We start from the raw sequence: 18557 nt of genomic DNA, 5'->3' as shown, positions 1-18557 counted from the left end.
TTTGGGTTGCTTTTAGGTAAAAACACTGCTTAAAGAGGGCTTTGATGTATTTTGAGTCAATAGACTTTGAAAATAATAAAGATGTCTCATTTTTATTTTCATAACTAATGACAAAGTTTTGAAATAATCTCTATTATATAATAAAGAGGCACCAACAGGGCAACTAAAATAAAAACATAGGAGAAATATTATTAACTAACCACTGCCCCCTTATTATGTGAATTAGAGATACCTTTTGGCCCTCTTTCCTATAAACAACCTGTATCTACACAGTCCATTCTATATTCATGAAGATAAGATTCAAGAAAGTGGGAGATCCTATCTACCTGACCAGAGATTTTGAGATAATCACTAGGATTATATACCATTTCTTGTTAATTTAAGTCACTCATTCAAGGTATCAATTACACAATTCAAAAACTTCTGTGGAATGCTATATCTGATCAAGCGTTATATAATGGTAAGCAAAGATTCTTAACAGCTACTTTTAAAGAATGAAAATGATTTTGCTTTAACCTGATACTTTTTGATTCCTCCAGCTTTGCTTGTTACGTTAACAGTTATTTCCTCTTCCTCTTCCAGAAATTTCTGACAGTATTCTGAATCCTTCTCCAGAACAAAGCCTGTTTCTTCTACTATGTCTTCAAGATGAAAAACCTACATTGATTGGGGAACAGAAAATGATTACATCATCATCATCATCATCGTATTCTCATATTTTGCATTATATGATCATTTCTCCAGTACCACTTAGAAAAGATCAACTCATGAAGCAAACCTTCCTATTTACTACTATAAACTGTAATACTTCCATTCTGCTTGAGTTCAAATCCACAGGGAAATTCCTATTGAAATTCAGGTCTTATGAAAAATAATAATGTTATCTTCTCTATCCCAAATCCTATAATACATACATAATCAGTAAGGGCAGTCTTGACAAGGAATAATGAAAAAATATGAATAACAGAAGATACAGATATTATAAATATTTCAGAGGGAAATAAGCAGACAGAGGGAGATGAATGCTGTAAGTTGTAATGGCAAAAGGTTTTATGTACTACCAACTATATCTCATTTCCCAAATCACAGGCAGACTTTAGCTACTGGGTCCAGTGAGCAAGCAGAGGGAGTCAATCAAGTCCAAAGGATAATCTGGACAAAAACTATAGGGTATCACTGCTCTGGTATACTTTAAAACAAATATATTTAGAACTAAGACACATTTCTTTACTGGACCTTGTCTTTATATGTGAAAGAGAAATAAACATTTACCTCAACAGGATAACTTCTTCCTGAAATTCTGAGAATAGGGCAGTGTGTGAAATATGTAGAAAACTTTTCACTGTCTACAGTAGCACTCATCAAAATCAAATGTAGATCTGAACGCTTCTGCAAAATCTCCTTCAGGATAATTAGTAGAAAGTCTGATAGGACACTCCTTTCATGAACCTATTGTTAGAGAAGCAAAAAATTGATTCTATTTGAAATCTAATAGGCACAGCACAACCAATGAGATTACTAATAGTGATTACAAATTAGAAAGTTCCTTATTATAGGTGTTTTCCAATTAGTAATATTATGAGATTAAATCTCCTTATATTTATATTGAGGAAACTAAGAAATAATTAATTCCTTAGGCAAAACATTTCAAAAGATAAAAAGTTAGACATATTTCTTAATGACTTTGATTTTGAAAATATTAATACCATATGGAAATACTGTCTGCATTATGAATTTTTCCTCTTTAATTTAATACAGGATTTAAATTGTATCCAAACTCTCAAAATTAAGGAATTCACCATTGTTACTATGTTAAGAAGTTCATGGATTAACAAGAAATTCAGAAATACTTTGAATCTAAAAAAATATATCAGAAAAGGCCTTTATATATTTATTTTTTAATTATACTTGGGTCTTTGATTAAATACTGATTTAGTCTCTTATACTGCAACAAACCAAATATATTATGTAAAAAATTTTGGAAATATAGGTAACAAAACTGTGATGTAATATAATATGCTCTTGAAATTGGTTGATAATGTACATTTAAACTAAATGAAGCAGAGGAATTAGCTATTTAAAAGAACTACAAAAGAAACTGAAAAGCAAACATCCATTATCTCTCCCAACCTCTCAAATTTATTCCTTTTTAAAAGGGAAATTTCAAATGTGAGTGTGTATATACATGTATGTGTGTGCACACACACACACACACAAACACAAATATTTGACTATATAGATTCCTACGTACACATATATACACACAAATATACTAAGCAAAGAGCTAATACATGTTCTTTCCTTAAAGTTTTCCTAAGAATAGGAAAATGACTTTTTGATAAAAATTTCAGATTTTATATAAGTAATAATTCTATATATTAACTGCTGATTCTACTACAAATTAATTGAAATGGGATTATTTTAAAATATATGTTCATTTTTAGAACTTCTATCTTCCTTAAATAAGATTAAAAAAATTACTTACCTCATCTACAATAACATGAGACACATTTGTCAGAAGGCCATCTTCTTGTAGTTTTCTGAGCAGAACCCCTGTAGTGCAATAGAGTAACCTAGTGGCATCACTAGCTCTAGACTCCATTCGAATTTGATATCCACATAAGGAATTCTGGGGTGGGGGGGGAGAAATAAGATTGGGGTTAGTTTCTCATAGCAAAGATCTGGTATACTTTAGAACAAATATATTTAGAACTAAGACACATTTCTTTATTTTTGGAACAGCTTTATTTATTTACTGATTTTATAGGACCTTTGATTTTACATGAATAAGGAATGTTTGGTGAAGAAATTACTCCTACCAATACAGACTAGCAAAAGTTTGGCAATATAAAATCTTAGAGAACCGCCTGGGGTATTGAAAAGTTAAGTGCTTTAATCAATATCAAACATACTGATTCAATATTAAACAGTTTGGGTCACAGGCAGGGCTTAAAACTAGGCTTTCTTGACTTTAAAAAGATGGGTTATCTATTATACTATACTGTGGCAAAAGCTATTTGTTCCAGTAAAGATTCAATAAATTTCAGTATTTTAAACCCTTTTCCATCATATGAAATTGGAGAAATGTCCAAAAGAGTAATCCATAAAGTCACCTGGAGATGTTAGACCTAACCCTCTCCCAATCCTTTTCGAACTATCTCATTAATATGATTAATATAAAGACTTAAGTAAATTTTCTAATTTTGAAGTTATCTTAAAATGAAATGTTGTATAGTATATACTAAACTGCCCTATAGTAAGGGACATATATATATATGTAAGGTACCCCACATCTTCCTTGAACTTTTCCTTTTTTGGAAAAATATTTACAAAGACTGTTTGAAAGCACATTCTACTGAAAAGAGATACACAGATGTTGGAAGGGGGGGGGGGAGGAGGAGGAGGAGGAGGAGAGAGAGAGAGAGAGAGAGAGAGAGAGAGAGAGAGAGAGAGAGAGAGAGAGAGAGAGAGAGAGATCATAGTTTCTATTTATTTTTAGTGAAAAAGCTAATTTGAAGCTTAACTATTATGGCAACTGGTCCCATCACTGCCTAGCAAATAGAGAGAGGAGAAATGTAAGCAATGCTAGAGTTTATATGGGCTCAAATATCTCTGCAGATGGCAACTGCAGCCTTGAAATTAAAAGATCCTTGGATCCTTGGAAGGAAAGCTATGGCACATCTGGACAGCATACTAAAAAGTAGGGACATCACTTTATTGAAAAGGTCTGTATGGACAAAGATGTGGTTTTTCCAGTAGTAATGTTTGGCTATGAGAACTGGTCTATAAGGAAAACTGAGTGCCTCAGAATCAATGACTTTGAATTGTGGTGCTGAAGAAGACTTTCTCAGAGTCCTTTGGATAGCAAGGAGATCAAATCAGTAAGTATTTAAAGAAATTAATTAGGATTTTTCACTGGAAGGACAAATCCTGGCCAAATAATAAGACTCAAAGGAAAAAAGTCTGATGTTGGGAAAGACTTTAGAGAAAAAGAGAAGGGGACAACAGAGGATGAGATGGATATTGCATGTCATAGAAGGAATGAACATAAGCTTGGACAGACTTCAGGAGACAGAGGAGGACAGCAGAGCCTAGAACACTGTAGTCCATGGTGGGTCATGAAAAGTCAAAACTGAAATGAACAACAATACCACTTATTTTCTTTTTACTAAAGTTGTTTATATTCTTTTTTTTTAAGGTTTTTTGCAAGGCAAATGGGGTTAAATGGCTTGCTCAAGGCCACACAGCTAGATAATTATTAAGTGTCTGAGACCAGATTTGAACCCAGGTACTCCTGATTCCAAGGCCAGTGCTTTATCCACTACACCACCTAGCCGCCCATATTTGCTTATACTCTTAAGCATTACTTGAAAGCAATGAGGTTTTATCCACCTGTCTACAAGAATTGTTAATGTTAGAGAATCCTGGGTGCCTCATTTTAAGAAGGATGATGGCAATCTGGAACATTTTCAGAGGGGAATGACAGAGAGATCATATCTCCTAAGAGATTGATAGCCCAGAAAAGGGATGATTTAGCAAGGTCACAAAACTTGCCTTCAAATATATGAAAGACTCATTAGATAATGTTCAGTTGAGCTCTGCTGGTTCAGAGGGTAGAGAAAAAGTAAAGAAAAGGTTAGACTTCAGTGGGATATAATTATTAATAGAGCTTATTAATTAGAGCTCCCCAGAGTAGCATGAACTTCCTTGGAAGGAAGGAAGCACCTCAACATTGCCAAGTCTTCAAGCAAAAGTTGAATGACTATACAACTGGGGACATCAGAGAGAATGATCAGAAAGTTTCAGTCAGACAAGATTTCTGTCTCTGAGATATAGACTGGCTAATATTTATAAGGTGTCTTAAAATCTGCAAAGTATTTTATATAGATCGCTTTTTGATCTCCTAACAACTCTGTGAGGTAGTTCTCTTATCCATTTCACCAATGATCAACATGGGGCTGAGAAAATCCATTAGCTGAGTGGTCTATGGAAGATAGCGTAGTCTTTAGATGAAACAGGATTCAAATTCAGTTCTTCACCATTCTATCAGCTGCTTTGGTAGTAGACTGAGGACAGTAACATTAATTCCTCATCTAAATTAAGAAATGTTTGGACAAGTAATTTGGAAGGCAGGGAAGAGGAGAAGGAAGGAAGAGAGGAAGGAAAGAAGGATGTGAATCCACTGTGTGCCAGGAACTGTGCTAAGAATTTTAAAATTATGATCTCAGGGGCAGCTAGGTGGCACTGGCCCTGGAGCCAGGAGGACCTGAGTTCAAATCCGACTTCAGACGCTTAGTAATTACCTAGCTGTGTGGCCTTGGGCAAGCCACTTAACCCTACTGCCTTGCAAAAAAAAACCACTATAAAAAAAACCTTATGATCTCATTTGATCCTCACAAACAACCTTGCTATTATTATCCCCATTTTATAGCTGAACAGACTAAGCTAGACAGCAGTTAGGTGATCCAACTGGGAAGTATCTGAGGATGGATCTGAATGTGGGTCTTCCTGACTCTGGGCCTGGATCTCTACCTGGACACCACCTAGCTGCCCTATGGAATCCCCAAGAGTTGTTATTGCCCTAACAGGCTTTAAACTCCATCAGACTTTGTCTCATCTAATTTGTGTTTGACTTTCTAGCATTTAGCTGAATGCTTCAAGGCTTAATAATTGTTTACTGCATGAATTAATGAGTAAGTTTAGGTAATAAGATTCATTAGGCTCCAAGGGAAAAATGAGACCCTGGAATAGGGGCAGCATCCCTTACCTTTCCACCAGGTCCATTTTCACAGCCCAATTCTTCACACACTCTTGTCGCTAAACTCACTGCTGAGATTCTTCGGGGTTGTGTGCATACGATGTTACATTTACCAGACCCCCATTCATTGAGCAGCAAATCTTCCAAAAGAAAATGGGGCACTTGGGTGCTTTTGCCACTTCCTGTTTCACCAGCCACAACAACTACCCGATGTCTTTTGAGAGTTTCAACAATTGAATTCCTGTGCTTGAATACAGGTAATTGCTGTCTCTCCCTTAACAGTTTTTGGTACTTGGGGGTGCTTTGCAACTTTCTAAAAAGGTTTCTGACAGGCTCTAAATCTTCCGTGTTTGAAGTTTCCAGAGAGAGGGCAGTAAAATCCTCATCAGTAACTAAATTTTCCCAGGATTCCTCTGGATCATCAGAAAAATCTTTTTTATTTTCGCATTGTTGTTGCTGCTGCTGCTGCTGCTGCTTCAGTTTATTAAGCAATTTGGCAATAAAATGATCACGAGGCTTATTTGTTTCTATTTTATTCAGTTCCTCCTTTTTCTTTTCTGCTTCACTCCATTCCAACCAAACATCTCTATAAGTGGGAGGTAGCAACTGATGCACAGACTAAGAAGAAAAAAAGATACTGTATGAGCCTATTCTTTTGAGGCACTCAAAATTAATCATTTATTTATTTATTTTTATCTATATGCACATATATATTAATTTTTTTAAACAAAAGATTTTATTTATTTTGAATTTTACACCCCCCAATCTTGCTTCCCCCCCACCCCATAGAAGGTAATTTGTCAGTCTTTACATTGTTTCCATGGTATACATTGATCTAAGTTGAATGTCATGAGAGAGAAATCACATCCTTACAGAAGAAAAATAAAAGTATAAGAGATAGCAAAATTACATAATAAGATAACTTTTTTTTTTAAATTAAAGGTCTTTGGTCTTTATTCAAACTCCACATTCTTTCTCTGGATACAGATGGTGTTCTTCATCACAGATAGTCCAAAATTGTGAGGTACCTTTTTTATAAGTCACCAATGATGAGAACATACTGAATCCTCTAGTGGTCTACAGTTTAAGTCTAGCTATTTATTCCTTTTCAGCACACTTTAAAAAACCAAAAAATTATCTTGATTTAAGCAGTTCATCCTTAAAATGTATGATTTAAAAAAAAAAAAGGAAAACAAGACCAGTATAAAATGGCAAACAGACAAAACCTCTAGTGGTGACAGTCCACTATCAATGCACAACTGACAATGTGTTTTAACTGCCAGACCTGGTGGTATCCTCACCCTACCTTCATTCATGAGGCTCCTGAGATAGATGACCCTGTTCCTCCTTTTCCTTGTGGATAGTCCCCCCACCTCTTGGGGCTTTCTCAACACTATTATCTTGATTTCTCTGTCATCATCACCCACATCCTGTTCTCTAACACCTGTAAGCCTGGGCCTTCTCACTATCCCCCTTCAGCCTCACACAGTAGGAAAAAGGGCTAGTTTTAAAGTCAGAAATTTGAATTCAAATGGGCATTACCATTGACCCCTAACTCCCTTCTCCTCACATATCCAATCAGTTGCTAAAATTTTGCCATTTCTACCCACATGACATCTTTTTTTCATCTTATTTTAGATAATTTTTCAAATCATATGTAAAGATAGTTTTCAACATTCATCCTTTTGCAAGCTTTTTAGTTCTATATTTTCCTACCACCTTCCCTTCCCCATGGTGGAGAAACAATCTGATGAAGGTACATGCACAACTGTGTTTAATATATGTCCATACTAATCATTTGTGAAAGGGAACTAGAACTGGGGGGGGGGGGGGAAGAAACTATGAGGAAAGAAAATAAAAATGAATATATAAAGATGGTGGAGTAAAGGCAGGAACTTGCCTGAGCTTTCCCTAAACCACTTCAAATGCCTTTAGATAATGACTCTAAACAAATTCTAGAGTGGTAGAACCCACAAAAAGACTAAGTGAAACAATCCAGCCCAAGACAACTTGGAAGACTGGAAAGAAGGGTCTGCTGCCCTGGAGTGAGAGAGGAGGGCAGAGTTGTGGGGGGTCTTGCAAATTGGCTCCAGCTATTCAGAAGCAGGAAACAGGCAAGTGGGTCAGTGGCAGGGGCAGTAGTTTCTAGACCTCTAAGCCCAGAGATTACCAAAGACAATTTGGAAGGTCAGCAGGAAAAGTCTGCTGTACCTGGTTGAGAGTGGAGCACAGTCCAGTGCAGGCCTCAGTGGCACAGACCAGAACCCAGCAGACCAGGAGCAAGCCTCAGCAGCAGCAGCTGCTTTTAGAGCACTCAGCTCATAGATGGTAAGGGGGTTGGAAGGAGATTATAGGGGTCTCTGCTATCTCTGAAGTAAGACTCATTGTTTTTGCTCATACTCAGAACTGGACTGCAGTCTCCAGTCCTAGGAAAAGGAGTGAAAAGCACAACAGAGTTTACTATTGCAATGGAGCTGGGATCCTCCTCAGTTTCAGGGCAAAAAGGAGTGCTTGTGGTCATCTACAGACCAAAGCACATGCCAGGAGAGTAGGACAAACCTCTCCTTAGCTCATAAGATCTTGGAACTGAAAACTCACAAATGCCTAGAAATATCTCTGAAAACAGCTGCGACAAACTTTGCTTCCACCCTGGAACCAAAACCCCCATCTTAACAAAGAGTTAAAAATCATGCCTATGATTTCCCCAGTCTATGGACTGGAAAAATGAGCAAACAACAAAAGAAAAAAAAATCTGATCCTAGATAGTTACTATGGTGATAAGGAAGATCAAAATATATATACTCAAAAGAAGATCATAAAAACAAAGATTCTAAATCCAAAGACTCCAAGAAAAATATGAATTGGTCCCAGGCCATGGAAGAACTCCAAAAAGATTTTAAAAAACAAGTAAAGAAGGTAGAAGAAAAATTGGGAAATGAGAGTGTTATGGGAAAATCATGAAAACCAAGTCAGCAGCTTGGTGAAGGAGATATAAAAAATACCAAAGAAACTAACATCTTAAAAACCAGATTGGAAAACTGTCCTGATATTCTAGAAACAGAGGGTAAAATTAAAAAATGAAAAAATTCTCCTGAAAGAGATCCTAAAATGAAAACCATCAGGAATATTACAGTCAAATTTCCAAGCTCCCAGATCAAGGAGAAAATATTCCAAGTATCCAGGAAAGAAACAATTCATCTATTGTAGAGCAACAGTCAGGATAACATAAGATTTAGCAGTTTCTACATTAAGGGACCATAGGGGCTTAGAATATGATATTCCAGAAGGCAAAAAAGTTTGGATTATAACAAAGAAACAATTACCCAGAAAAATTGAAAAATACTTTTTCGGGGGAAAAGGTAGACATTCAATGAAATAAGAGCAAGAACCAGCTACCCAGTAAAATTAAATCTACTTTTTTTGTGGGGAAAATATGAATATTCAAAGTAATAAGGGACTTTCAAACTTTTCTGATGAAAAGATTGAATTGAATAGAAAATATGATCTCCAAATATGAGACTCAAACAAAGAATAAAAAGGTAAATAGGAAAGGTAAATCTTAATAGATTTGATGTTGAACTGTTTATATTCCTGCATAGGATAATACTGACAACTCATATGAACTTTTTCATTTATTGGGGGTAATTAGAAGGAGCACACATAGACAAGACACAGGTAGGAGTGGAATATGAAAGAATAATATTTTAAAAAGCTGGAGTGAAAGAGGAATATAGTAGGAGAAAGTGAAAGGGAGAGGTGGAATGGGTTGTTATTTCACATAAAAAAAAAGTGCCTCTGCCACCGACCCACTTGCCTGTTTCCTGATTCTGGATTGCTGGGACCGATTTGCAAGCCTCCACTCCTTCTAACACCCTTACCATCCATTGCAATAGAGTGAGAAAGCAAAGAGTTGAGGGAGAGTAGGCCTTACTCTCATCAAAATTGTCTCAGAGAAGAAATAACATATTCAATTGGTTTTGGAAATCTATCTTATCCTATAGGAAAATAGGAGGCAGATCCCAGGATGGAAGAAAGGGGCGGAGGTGCAGGGAAGGAGGTGAGAGAAGGGAAGGAAGATAATGGGAGGGGGTAGTCAGATGCATAACACTGTTCTGGAGGGACAGGATGAAAGGAGAGAAAGAATAGAATGGGGGTAGGGGGAAATAGGATGGAGGGAAATACAGTTAGTAATAGTAACTGTGGGGGAAAAATACTGAAACAAATTTCTTTGATAAAGACTTCATTTCTCAAATAGAGAGAGCTGAGTTAAATTTATAAAAAATAAGAACCCTGGGGGGGTGGCTAGGTGGCACAGTGGATAGAGCACCACCCTGGAGTCAGGAGGACCTAAGTTCAAATCTGGCCTCAGACACTTAATAATTACCTAGCTGTGTGGCCTTGGCCAAGTCACTTAACCCCATTGCCTTGCAAAAACCAAAAACCAAAACCTAAAAAAAAAAAAAAAAAAAAAGAGCCCCACTGCTAATCAAAAAATATGAATAGTTTTCAGATGAGGTTATCAAAGCTATCTATGGTCATTAAAATTGTTCAAATTCACTGTTGACTGGAGAAATGCAAATTAGAACAATTCTGAGGTACTACCTTATACTTGTTCAACTAGTTAATAGGACAGAAAGAGAAAATGACAAATACTGGAGGGAATGTAAGGAAAATGAGATGGTAAAATGCACAGTTGGAGGAGCTGTGAAATGCTTCAGCAATACTATAGAGCAATTTGGAACTATGCCCAAAGGGTTATAGTACCATTCCTCCCTATGACTTAGCAATGCTATTATCAGGTCTATTATATTCCAGAAGAGATGAAAAACAAGAAAAGGAACTGTTGGGAAATGGCTGAACAAATTGACATATGTGATTATAATGGGATACTATTCCACTATAAGAGGTTATGAACAGGATGTTCTCAATAAAACCTGGAAAGACTTACATGAGCAAATGCAATAGGAAATGTACTAGATACAAAGTAACAGCATTACAGCACAGGATGATCATTTGTAAAAGACTCCTTTTCTCAGCAATGCTATGCTCCAAGATAGAAGGACTTATGATAAGGAATAGACCAAGCTGATGGTGTCTGAATACAGACTGAAGCATACCTTTTCTCTACTTTATTTTTCCTAAGGCCTCTTTTTTGGGGGGCAGGGGTATGCTACTTTACTTTCACAATATAACTATAACTATTATGGTAATGTTTTGTGTGACTGCACATTTTAAATCTATATCAAATAATACACTTTTCTCAATGAGGGAGAGTGAGCTGAGAAGTAACGGGGGGGAAAAATAGAGTAAAATGTGAAAAAAAGACTGAATATAGTTATCTTTGCTCTGCTTTCAGATTCCATAATCTCTTCTCTGGGTATGGATGGCATTTTCCATAATAGGTCTCCCGGGTTTTTCTTGATCACTGAGCTGCTGAAAAGAGTTGCGTCCATCATAGTTGATTATCTCAAAATGTTGCTGTTAATGTTCTTCTGGTTCTGCTCATTTCATTCAGCATCAATCTGCATGACATCTTCTGCACCTGTCCATTCTCTTCCCTCACACAGTGACCCCCCAATTCCTTATCACCTCTCACCCTGATTAGTGCAGCAGCCCCAATTGGTCCCCTTGCCTCATGTCTTGGCACTCCAGTCCATCCTATACAACACTGACAAGGGAATTTTCCTTGAGGGAAGATTGGACTAGGTGATTCCCTCCTCAACCAAATTCACTGGCTCCCTATTGCTTCTAGGACAAAATATAAACTGTTTAGGTGGAACCACCCTAGTCCTCCAGTCTCCTTGGTCCTGCAGCACCAGGTACCTAACACCTACAACTGGATGCTTCAGTCATCTAATATGACTTAAACAATCCAAATCTCCCCCCTCCCTCACTAAATTTGTCTAATCTTGTCAAGGAAGATATACTTTCAGTCATCTACTTTCAAGGTCTTAGAATCATACTCAATTCTTTAATCACTCTCATATTAGTTGCCAAATCTTACTGATTCTAACTCTCCAAGGAGGGAAGAAAAGCAATTATTAAGTACCTACATGTGCCAAGCAGTACACTAAGCACTTTATTGATATCTCATCTGACACTCACAAAAGCCCTGCTCTTATCATCCTCATTTTATAGTTGAGGAAACTGAAGCAAGCAGAGTCACGGGATTCACAGAGACCCAGTGTCATATAGCTAGTAAGCATCTGAGGCCAGATTTTACCTCAGGCCTTCCCAGCCCAGGGCCCAGTGCTCGAGCTACTGAATCAGCTGGCAGGTAGCACCAATGGTCCTCCAAGCATCTTTTATATCTGTCGGTTCCTCTGCATCACACAGCTGCCAGTCCAGTTTAGACCTTAATCTCTCTCTCTCTCGCTTGGACTACTGCCCAGAACCTCCGGATTGGTCTCCTTTTCCACTCTTTCTCCTCCCTGCACACAGTTGTGAAAGAAAAAGTCCTAAAGCACAAGTCCAGTGGCTCCCTATCACCAAGCTACAGCCTAGCTCTGGCTACATTTCCAGGATCACATCCTCTTCCCTTTCACATACACATTCACAATCTGGCCAGACTGCATTCTGGCTGCTTCTCACACTGGTGCACCATCTCCCATTCCTGGATATGTTCTTCCCTCCACTTCTCCTTGCTGAATCCTTCTCTTCCTTCAAGAGACAGCTCAACAGTACTACTTTCCAGAAGAAATCTTTCCTTTATTTCACCAATCACGAGTGCTTTTTCTCTCAAACCAGCTTAGTTTAATCACTTTGTTGTTCTCTTTTGATATACATTTTTATTTTACTATCTTCCCCAATAAAACTGCTTCATTCTCTAAATCCTCAGTGCTTAGAAGGCTGCTTAGGTCAAAGTTGGAAATTAATAAATGCTTGCTGATTGATTAAAATTCTAGCCTTACTAGTTACTATCTGAATGATCTTGCATAACAGGATTGGTTAAGGATGACACTTTATCTCTCCAGGTTTCAGTTTCCCTAGGTTCCTCATCTATAAAAGGTGTTAGCCTATTGGACTTCTAAGGACTTTTTCAGTCCTAAATTCATGATCTTTTGTCAAATGTTCTAAGAATTAACTATTTTAACTCTGGTGGCATATGGACCCCCTGAATAAGGTTATAGATATCTTATAATGAATTTTTTTTTATGTTCAGAAATCAATCACTGCAAATAGAGTTAAAAATGGACCACTCATATAAAATTATTTAAAAGAGTAAAGTTTCAAAGACCAAAGACTATTACTTTTAATTTTTTTAAGAAAGATTTTATTTATTTTGAGTTTCACAATTTTCCCCCACAGAAGGCAGTCTGTTAGTCTTTACATTAGTTCCATGGTATACATTGATCTCAGCTGAATGTCATGACAGAGAAATCCCATCCTTAAGGAAGAAAAATAAAGTATTGCCTTTAATTTAAAACCAGTTATCTCATTATATAATTTTGCTATCTCTTATACTTTATTTTTCTTCCTTAAGGATAGGAATTCTCTCTCATCACATTCAACTTAGATCAATGTATACCATGGAAACAATGTAAAGACTAACAGACTGCCTTCTGTGGGGGATGGGGGGAGGGAAGCAAGATTGGGGGGAAATTGTAAAATTCAAAATAAATAAAATAATTTAAAAATAAAAGATACTCAGCATACAAATTAAAAAAAAAGCAAAGTTTCAATATAATATCATATGCTTCTGTTGATAATTATTCCTATCATTTCTGAAAATATCTAGATACGTAACTGTTGTTTCATAGCTGAAGAAAAATAAAGCATATACTTAATTCTTCAACAGCAAACAAGAAGATCTAGGATTAAAACTACTGATTTAAGTTCTAATTCTTTCCCTTGGTCCAGGGATGATGTCAATTTTAAATTAATAATCTTTTTGAATTTTCCTTTTTAAAGATAAAATATTATTATTATTATTATAACATGATACTTTGACAGTCCAATTGTTTCTTCCTGGTGGAAACAAGATGAGGAGGACAACTGAGAATTTTTAAGAGGTTTCCTTGTTTTCATCTTTTTATAAATAGGAAGCTTGAATTTAATATAACCTAATACTCAGGGTGGCGGGGAGATCCTGACTTCTCAGCAGTATGTAGGATAAAGTAGCCTAAAAAAACTATCAAACATGGGCCAGCTATAGAACGCACTATTCATCAATGCAAACAAGTCTCACCTGTCCTTTTACTAAACGATAAAGAGCAAGAGTTGCTCCTAGATGCTGAGCTTGCATGCCATCCTCTGTCAGAATTGTAGGACACACCATCAGCACATCATCTTCAGATTTAACTACTTTTACTCTACAAAGTAGAAAAACGGTGAGTTTACAAAACTGATGAAGCAAACTTTTCTATCAAGCAATATTCAACCAAATCTTACTTTATGAATTTTTTACATAAAAGTCTGTTGGATAAAATATGTGATCTCTATTTGTAACATCAACTTAAAGATCTTTCCAAATGTCCAATACTTAGAAATCAATTTTTAAATCTGTTTTAAAAACTAATCATTTAGCTTTCCAGAAATACATACCTACATTTCCAGTATTTACCAACTGCAATCTTTTCAAAGGAAGGATTTGGACTCTTGGGAAGATTTTTCCTGACCCAATCAATAAGAAACTGTTTGGGAGATTTGCCAGTCCAGCTTCGAGCAGTGTAGTCAAAATTTCTCACATCACGAGGGTCTTTCTTTTTTGCTAAAATGGCACACAAGCAATTTAACTTATAATCAATCAAGTAGCAGCAGAAACATCTCTTGAATCATATGAAGCAATCTAAGGAATGTTGGATTTTGAGTCAGAAACCATGAATTCAAATACTGACTCTACAAATTATTCACGGTATGGCCTTGGGCAAGTTCCTTATTCTGTGCCTCAAATTTCTTCATAAGCAAAATAAAGGGGTTGGACTAAATAAACTCTAATACATCTTCCAGCTCTATAAATTTATGATCTATTAAATATCATGTTCATCTCATTTTAGGAATGGCAATTTTTAAAACATAGAAAGAACAAAGAGATATAAAGGACAGTCCTGAAAGATAAATGGGCAAATGTAGAAAATGACTTTAATAAATGAAACATCTTGCCAGCAAGAAGTGGAAATGAGAAAATGCAGAAATTAACCTTTCAAGTTAGTTTCTGAGGCCTTAAGAAATCTATGAGTTCTTGTAAAAGACTAGCTATGTCCAAAAAGAGTATAAATTCAAGAGCATTTTCTAGATTTAAAAAATGGAGTTTTCTGATTAAGAACTATTTGATCAATTATATAAAAAATATTTTTTATTTGACAATTAAGAATAAAAACTAACTTTATGTGAGGCTGAAGTTCACTTAGAGGCAAATGACATGGAATACAATAAAATTCAAAACTGCAATCTGACTCATGGGCCAATCAACTGAAAATATCATCTTGTGAAACAACATTTTGAATATTTATTTATTGTTATTTTTGCAAGTTATATGACAGATGATCTCTTTTACCTTTTTCTTCTTCTTCAGCAACAGAATTTTCAAATAAATTCAAGTTCAAAGTCCCTTCCCCTTCAGCAGTCAATGATGGTTTTTTTTTTTCATTCTGTTGCTGGGAAATCTTTATGGCTGGATTGAACACAGGATGATCTTCTAAAGTTTCCATTTCTACAAAAGAAAACAAATATTAGTTTCATATTTGCTATGATATTCCAGAAATGGTATAGTCAACATTCAATTTATTTGGAGATTGGTCCAATATCAACCTTAACTGTCTAAAACAGCTGAGAACCTGGAAGTAATGTAAAAAAAAATTATATAACGTAAAAAGTCTTTAAACTATGATGAAAATAGTTAAAACATAGTATCTTTGGTAAAGAAGGAAGGGGAGCTCACTGTTGATGGTGACAAAAAACAAATCCCATCTATAGCAAAACCAAGATGCAAAGAGTAAGTAATAGCAAAAAGGAGAAGAGACAATAAACAAACAAGCAAACAAACAAACAAATAAATAAATTTTTACAAATCAGAGAAGATAATGCCAGGAGACCTGGGTTAAAATCTTACTTCTGCTATTTTCTATTGCTATGAACTTGGATAAATTACTTGACCCCTTAGGCCTGTAAATGAATTTTATAAAGTCCCTTCAAAGCTCAAAGTCCATGACCCTAAATTGTGGTAAAAATTTTCTTTAGTTAAAAGACTCACTAGACAATGAGAGAAATGATAGAAGAGAACAGATAACCACAACAGAGGAGATAAATAAAAACCAATTAAAAAGTAAGACATCAGAGAAATAAAATGAATAAAAGAACAACTCTACCAATTATCTATAGTCCTAAGGATATCAAGAAGCAGGGCAATAAAAGACAGCTACAATATAACGGCAGCCTGTATTTAATAATTATTGAGAGCACAGTTTTAGTTTTTACATAAATTTTCATATCACATTTACTTATTGCTTACAGATAGGAAGCCAATATAAATGTGGACAAAAATATTTTTAAATTAATTCTACAGTTCTTGCATATGAGGTTACCCCCAGGATAACCTGGGGTCATTAAATGGCACTCTTTAAACTGAAGCTAATAGGAATGAATAAAATGGATTTTGCAGGAGTAGTAATATGTAAATTTCTCCCACTATCCACATCTTATGCAAGTTAAATTATTCATTCCTTGAAATTTAATTGGTTTAGTGAATTCAAGAGACCTACTGTTGACATCACTTCCACACTTCCTGAGCATAAAGTAATTAGAGGAGCTGAAGTGACTCTCAGATGCTGGGCTGAGAGATTGTAAATGAAATTTTGCTCAGCTAAATCAACCCAAGAGATTCTCATTGTCTATTCTATGAACAGTTTTTCATTGTGGCTGAGTAAATTTCCTTTGAGTGCCTCATTCTGTTCCAATATTGACTCTACCAGGTATACTGAGTCAGGTCCAGCCCAGAACAGTTATGATTATTGCAGAAATAACCTACTCTTAAGAGATATTTTGTTAATAGTTGTTTGTGAGACCTGAACATCTTCCAAATCCAATAGCAACAGATGACATTTATAAAACACTCTAAGAACCTGAAATCCTGTTAGTGTATCTTCTCCATTTTAATAATGGGGAAACTAAGGTTCAGTGAGGTTAGGTGACAAAGATCTCTAACAAAATCTAAAGGGTGTTCCAAAACTTTGTCAAGAAGTCAAAATGCAACCAAAAAACCCTGTAATCAACTTAACTGCACTGTATTATACATCTCAGGTAACACTGGTCTTAATATTACGTCAAGTGTCTCTATGGGATCTCAAACAACCATAGTAAAAATTAGTTAGTGTTTACCTTATATTGTCCACAAGAGTGAATGCAGTGCTCTGATTCTAGATAGTTTTTCGTTATTAATAGTCATGAGTTATATACTTCACTAAACTATTATAGTTTAAAGGAAATATCTCTTAAGTACATTCTATTCTCTTTATAGTGTTTGAATTCCCTGATAACAAGCAACCTTCTAATGTTTAATAATTTGGTCTCCTAAATACTTATCTCCTATAAAAAAGCACCATAAACAGAATCTTGAAAAGTCTATCTCCCACATAGTACACATACTTAATACTGGTTTTATGTTATATTTTGGCTTTAAAGTTTATCAAATTCATGAATCTGGTTAGGATAAAACAGTACTCCCAAGCCTGCATAATTGTGAAGTGAACTCCCCTACAGAACTGAAATTACAACAGGCCCAGAAAGAGCAGTCAGATCTCTCCACATCATCTTTGAACTACAATAGTTCCCAATAAATTTTTGTATATGCAGCAAAGAAATATTTCAAAATCATTATGTTCACCTAAGCATATCAAAGTATTTTTGTTTAAAATTGTTATTCAACTATGGAATTCACCATGAGAAAGTAGTGCCTGTTAACATTTAGTATCCCATCTGCATATAGTAAACATTTACTCACTGAATCAACAGTGGAATAGTGCTATTCATAAACTGATGTTATTAAAATAAACAAAATTCAATAAATTGGCATTAGACAGAACTTTTAAAAAAGCTTCATTTGAACAAAATACAATTTTAACATTGTCTTTAATAGAATTCTGTTAGTAGTCAAAGACAAATAATCCAGAGGAAGCTATGACCTAGTGTTAGGTTCACAAAACTCTCTTATCCTAAATCAGGAATGTTCAATTTTACTTTTAGAAGTTATTATTAAACAATAGATAATACATTTTGATTTGTGTAGTGAGAAGCTCAGCTTCGTTTTCTAAAGCATTTAGTAAACCCATAGGAGGCTGCATAAAATCGCCCTTGAAGGTGATTTGGACAGCCCTGTCCTAAATCATGACACACCAACAGTCAGCTGGACATCTCCAATAAGGCCTATAGGAATCTCAAACTCAACAAAACTAAAATTGAATTTATTCTTTCCCCTACCACCTCAAAAAGCCTATCTATCCTTGTTTCAAATTTTCTTAATGCAGTTACCTGAGTCTACAAACTGTTTTTCTCTTTCTCACTCCCACACAGTCATATCTCTGCTTCTCGATACCGCCTTCTCTCATCTCCACCTTAGTTCAGGCCTTAATCATTTCCTGACTAAACTATTTTAACACTTCTCAATTTGGCTTCTCTTGATCTAATCTCTCCCCTACTCAATCCATCCGATACGCAGTTAGCAAATTAATATTCCTAACACATATGTCACTACCCTATACAAGAAGCTTCAGTGGCTTCCTGGTCTAAGATAAAAACCAGACTCCTTTGCTGCCTATTAAAACCCTTATAATCTGTGTATAACTCTATCTTTTTTAAGACATCA

At 35.6% G+C, this 18557-nt stretch overlaps 1 protein-coding gene across 1 annotated transcript in view; it reads right to left on the bottom strand.

Annotated features, from left to right (window-relative positions):
• The window catches only part of DHX29 (DExH-box helicase 29), a 60067-nt gene that overhangs the window by 18535 nt on the left and 22975 nt on the right, over nt 1-18557 (bottom strand). The window contains exons 8-14 of the mRNA XM_074207247.1: nt 15255-15410; nt 14303-14468; nt 13947-14070; nt 5768-6376; nt 2486-2629; nt 1273-1449; nt 517-657 (exon numbers count right to left, since the gene is read on the bottom strand). Coding sequence (XP_074063348.1) covers nt 517-657; nt 1273-1449; nt 2486-2629; nt 5768-6376; nt 13947-14070; nt 14303-14468; nt 15255-15410 — 1517 coding nt within the window. The remainder of the gene's footprint in view (nt 1-516; nt 658-1272; nt 1450-2485; nt 2630-5767; nt 6377-13946; nt 14071-14302; nt 14469-15254; nt 15411-18557) is intronic.

The sequence above is a fragment of the Macrotis lagotis genome, chromosome X (genome assembly GCF_037893015.1).
Source record: "Macrotis lagotis isolate mMagLag1 chromosome X, bilby.v1.9.chrom.fasta, whole genome shotgun sequence".
Taxonomy (NCBI): Eukaryota; Metazoa; Chordata; class Mammalia; order Peramelemorphia; family Peramelidae; genus Macrotis; species Macrotis lagotis.
The sequence above is the reverse complement of the archived record's forward strand: the minus strand, read 5'-3'. Positions and strand labels throughout refer to the sequence as shown.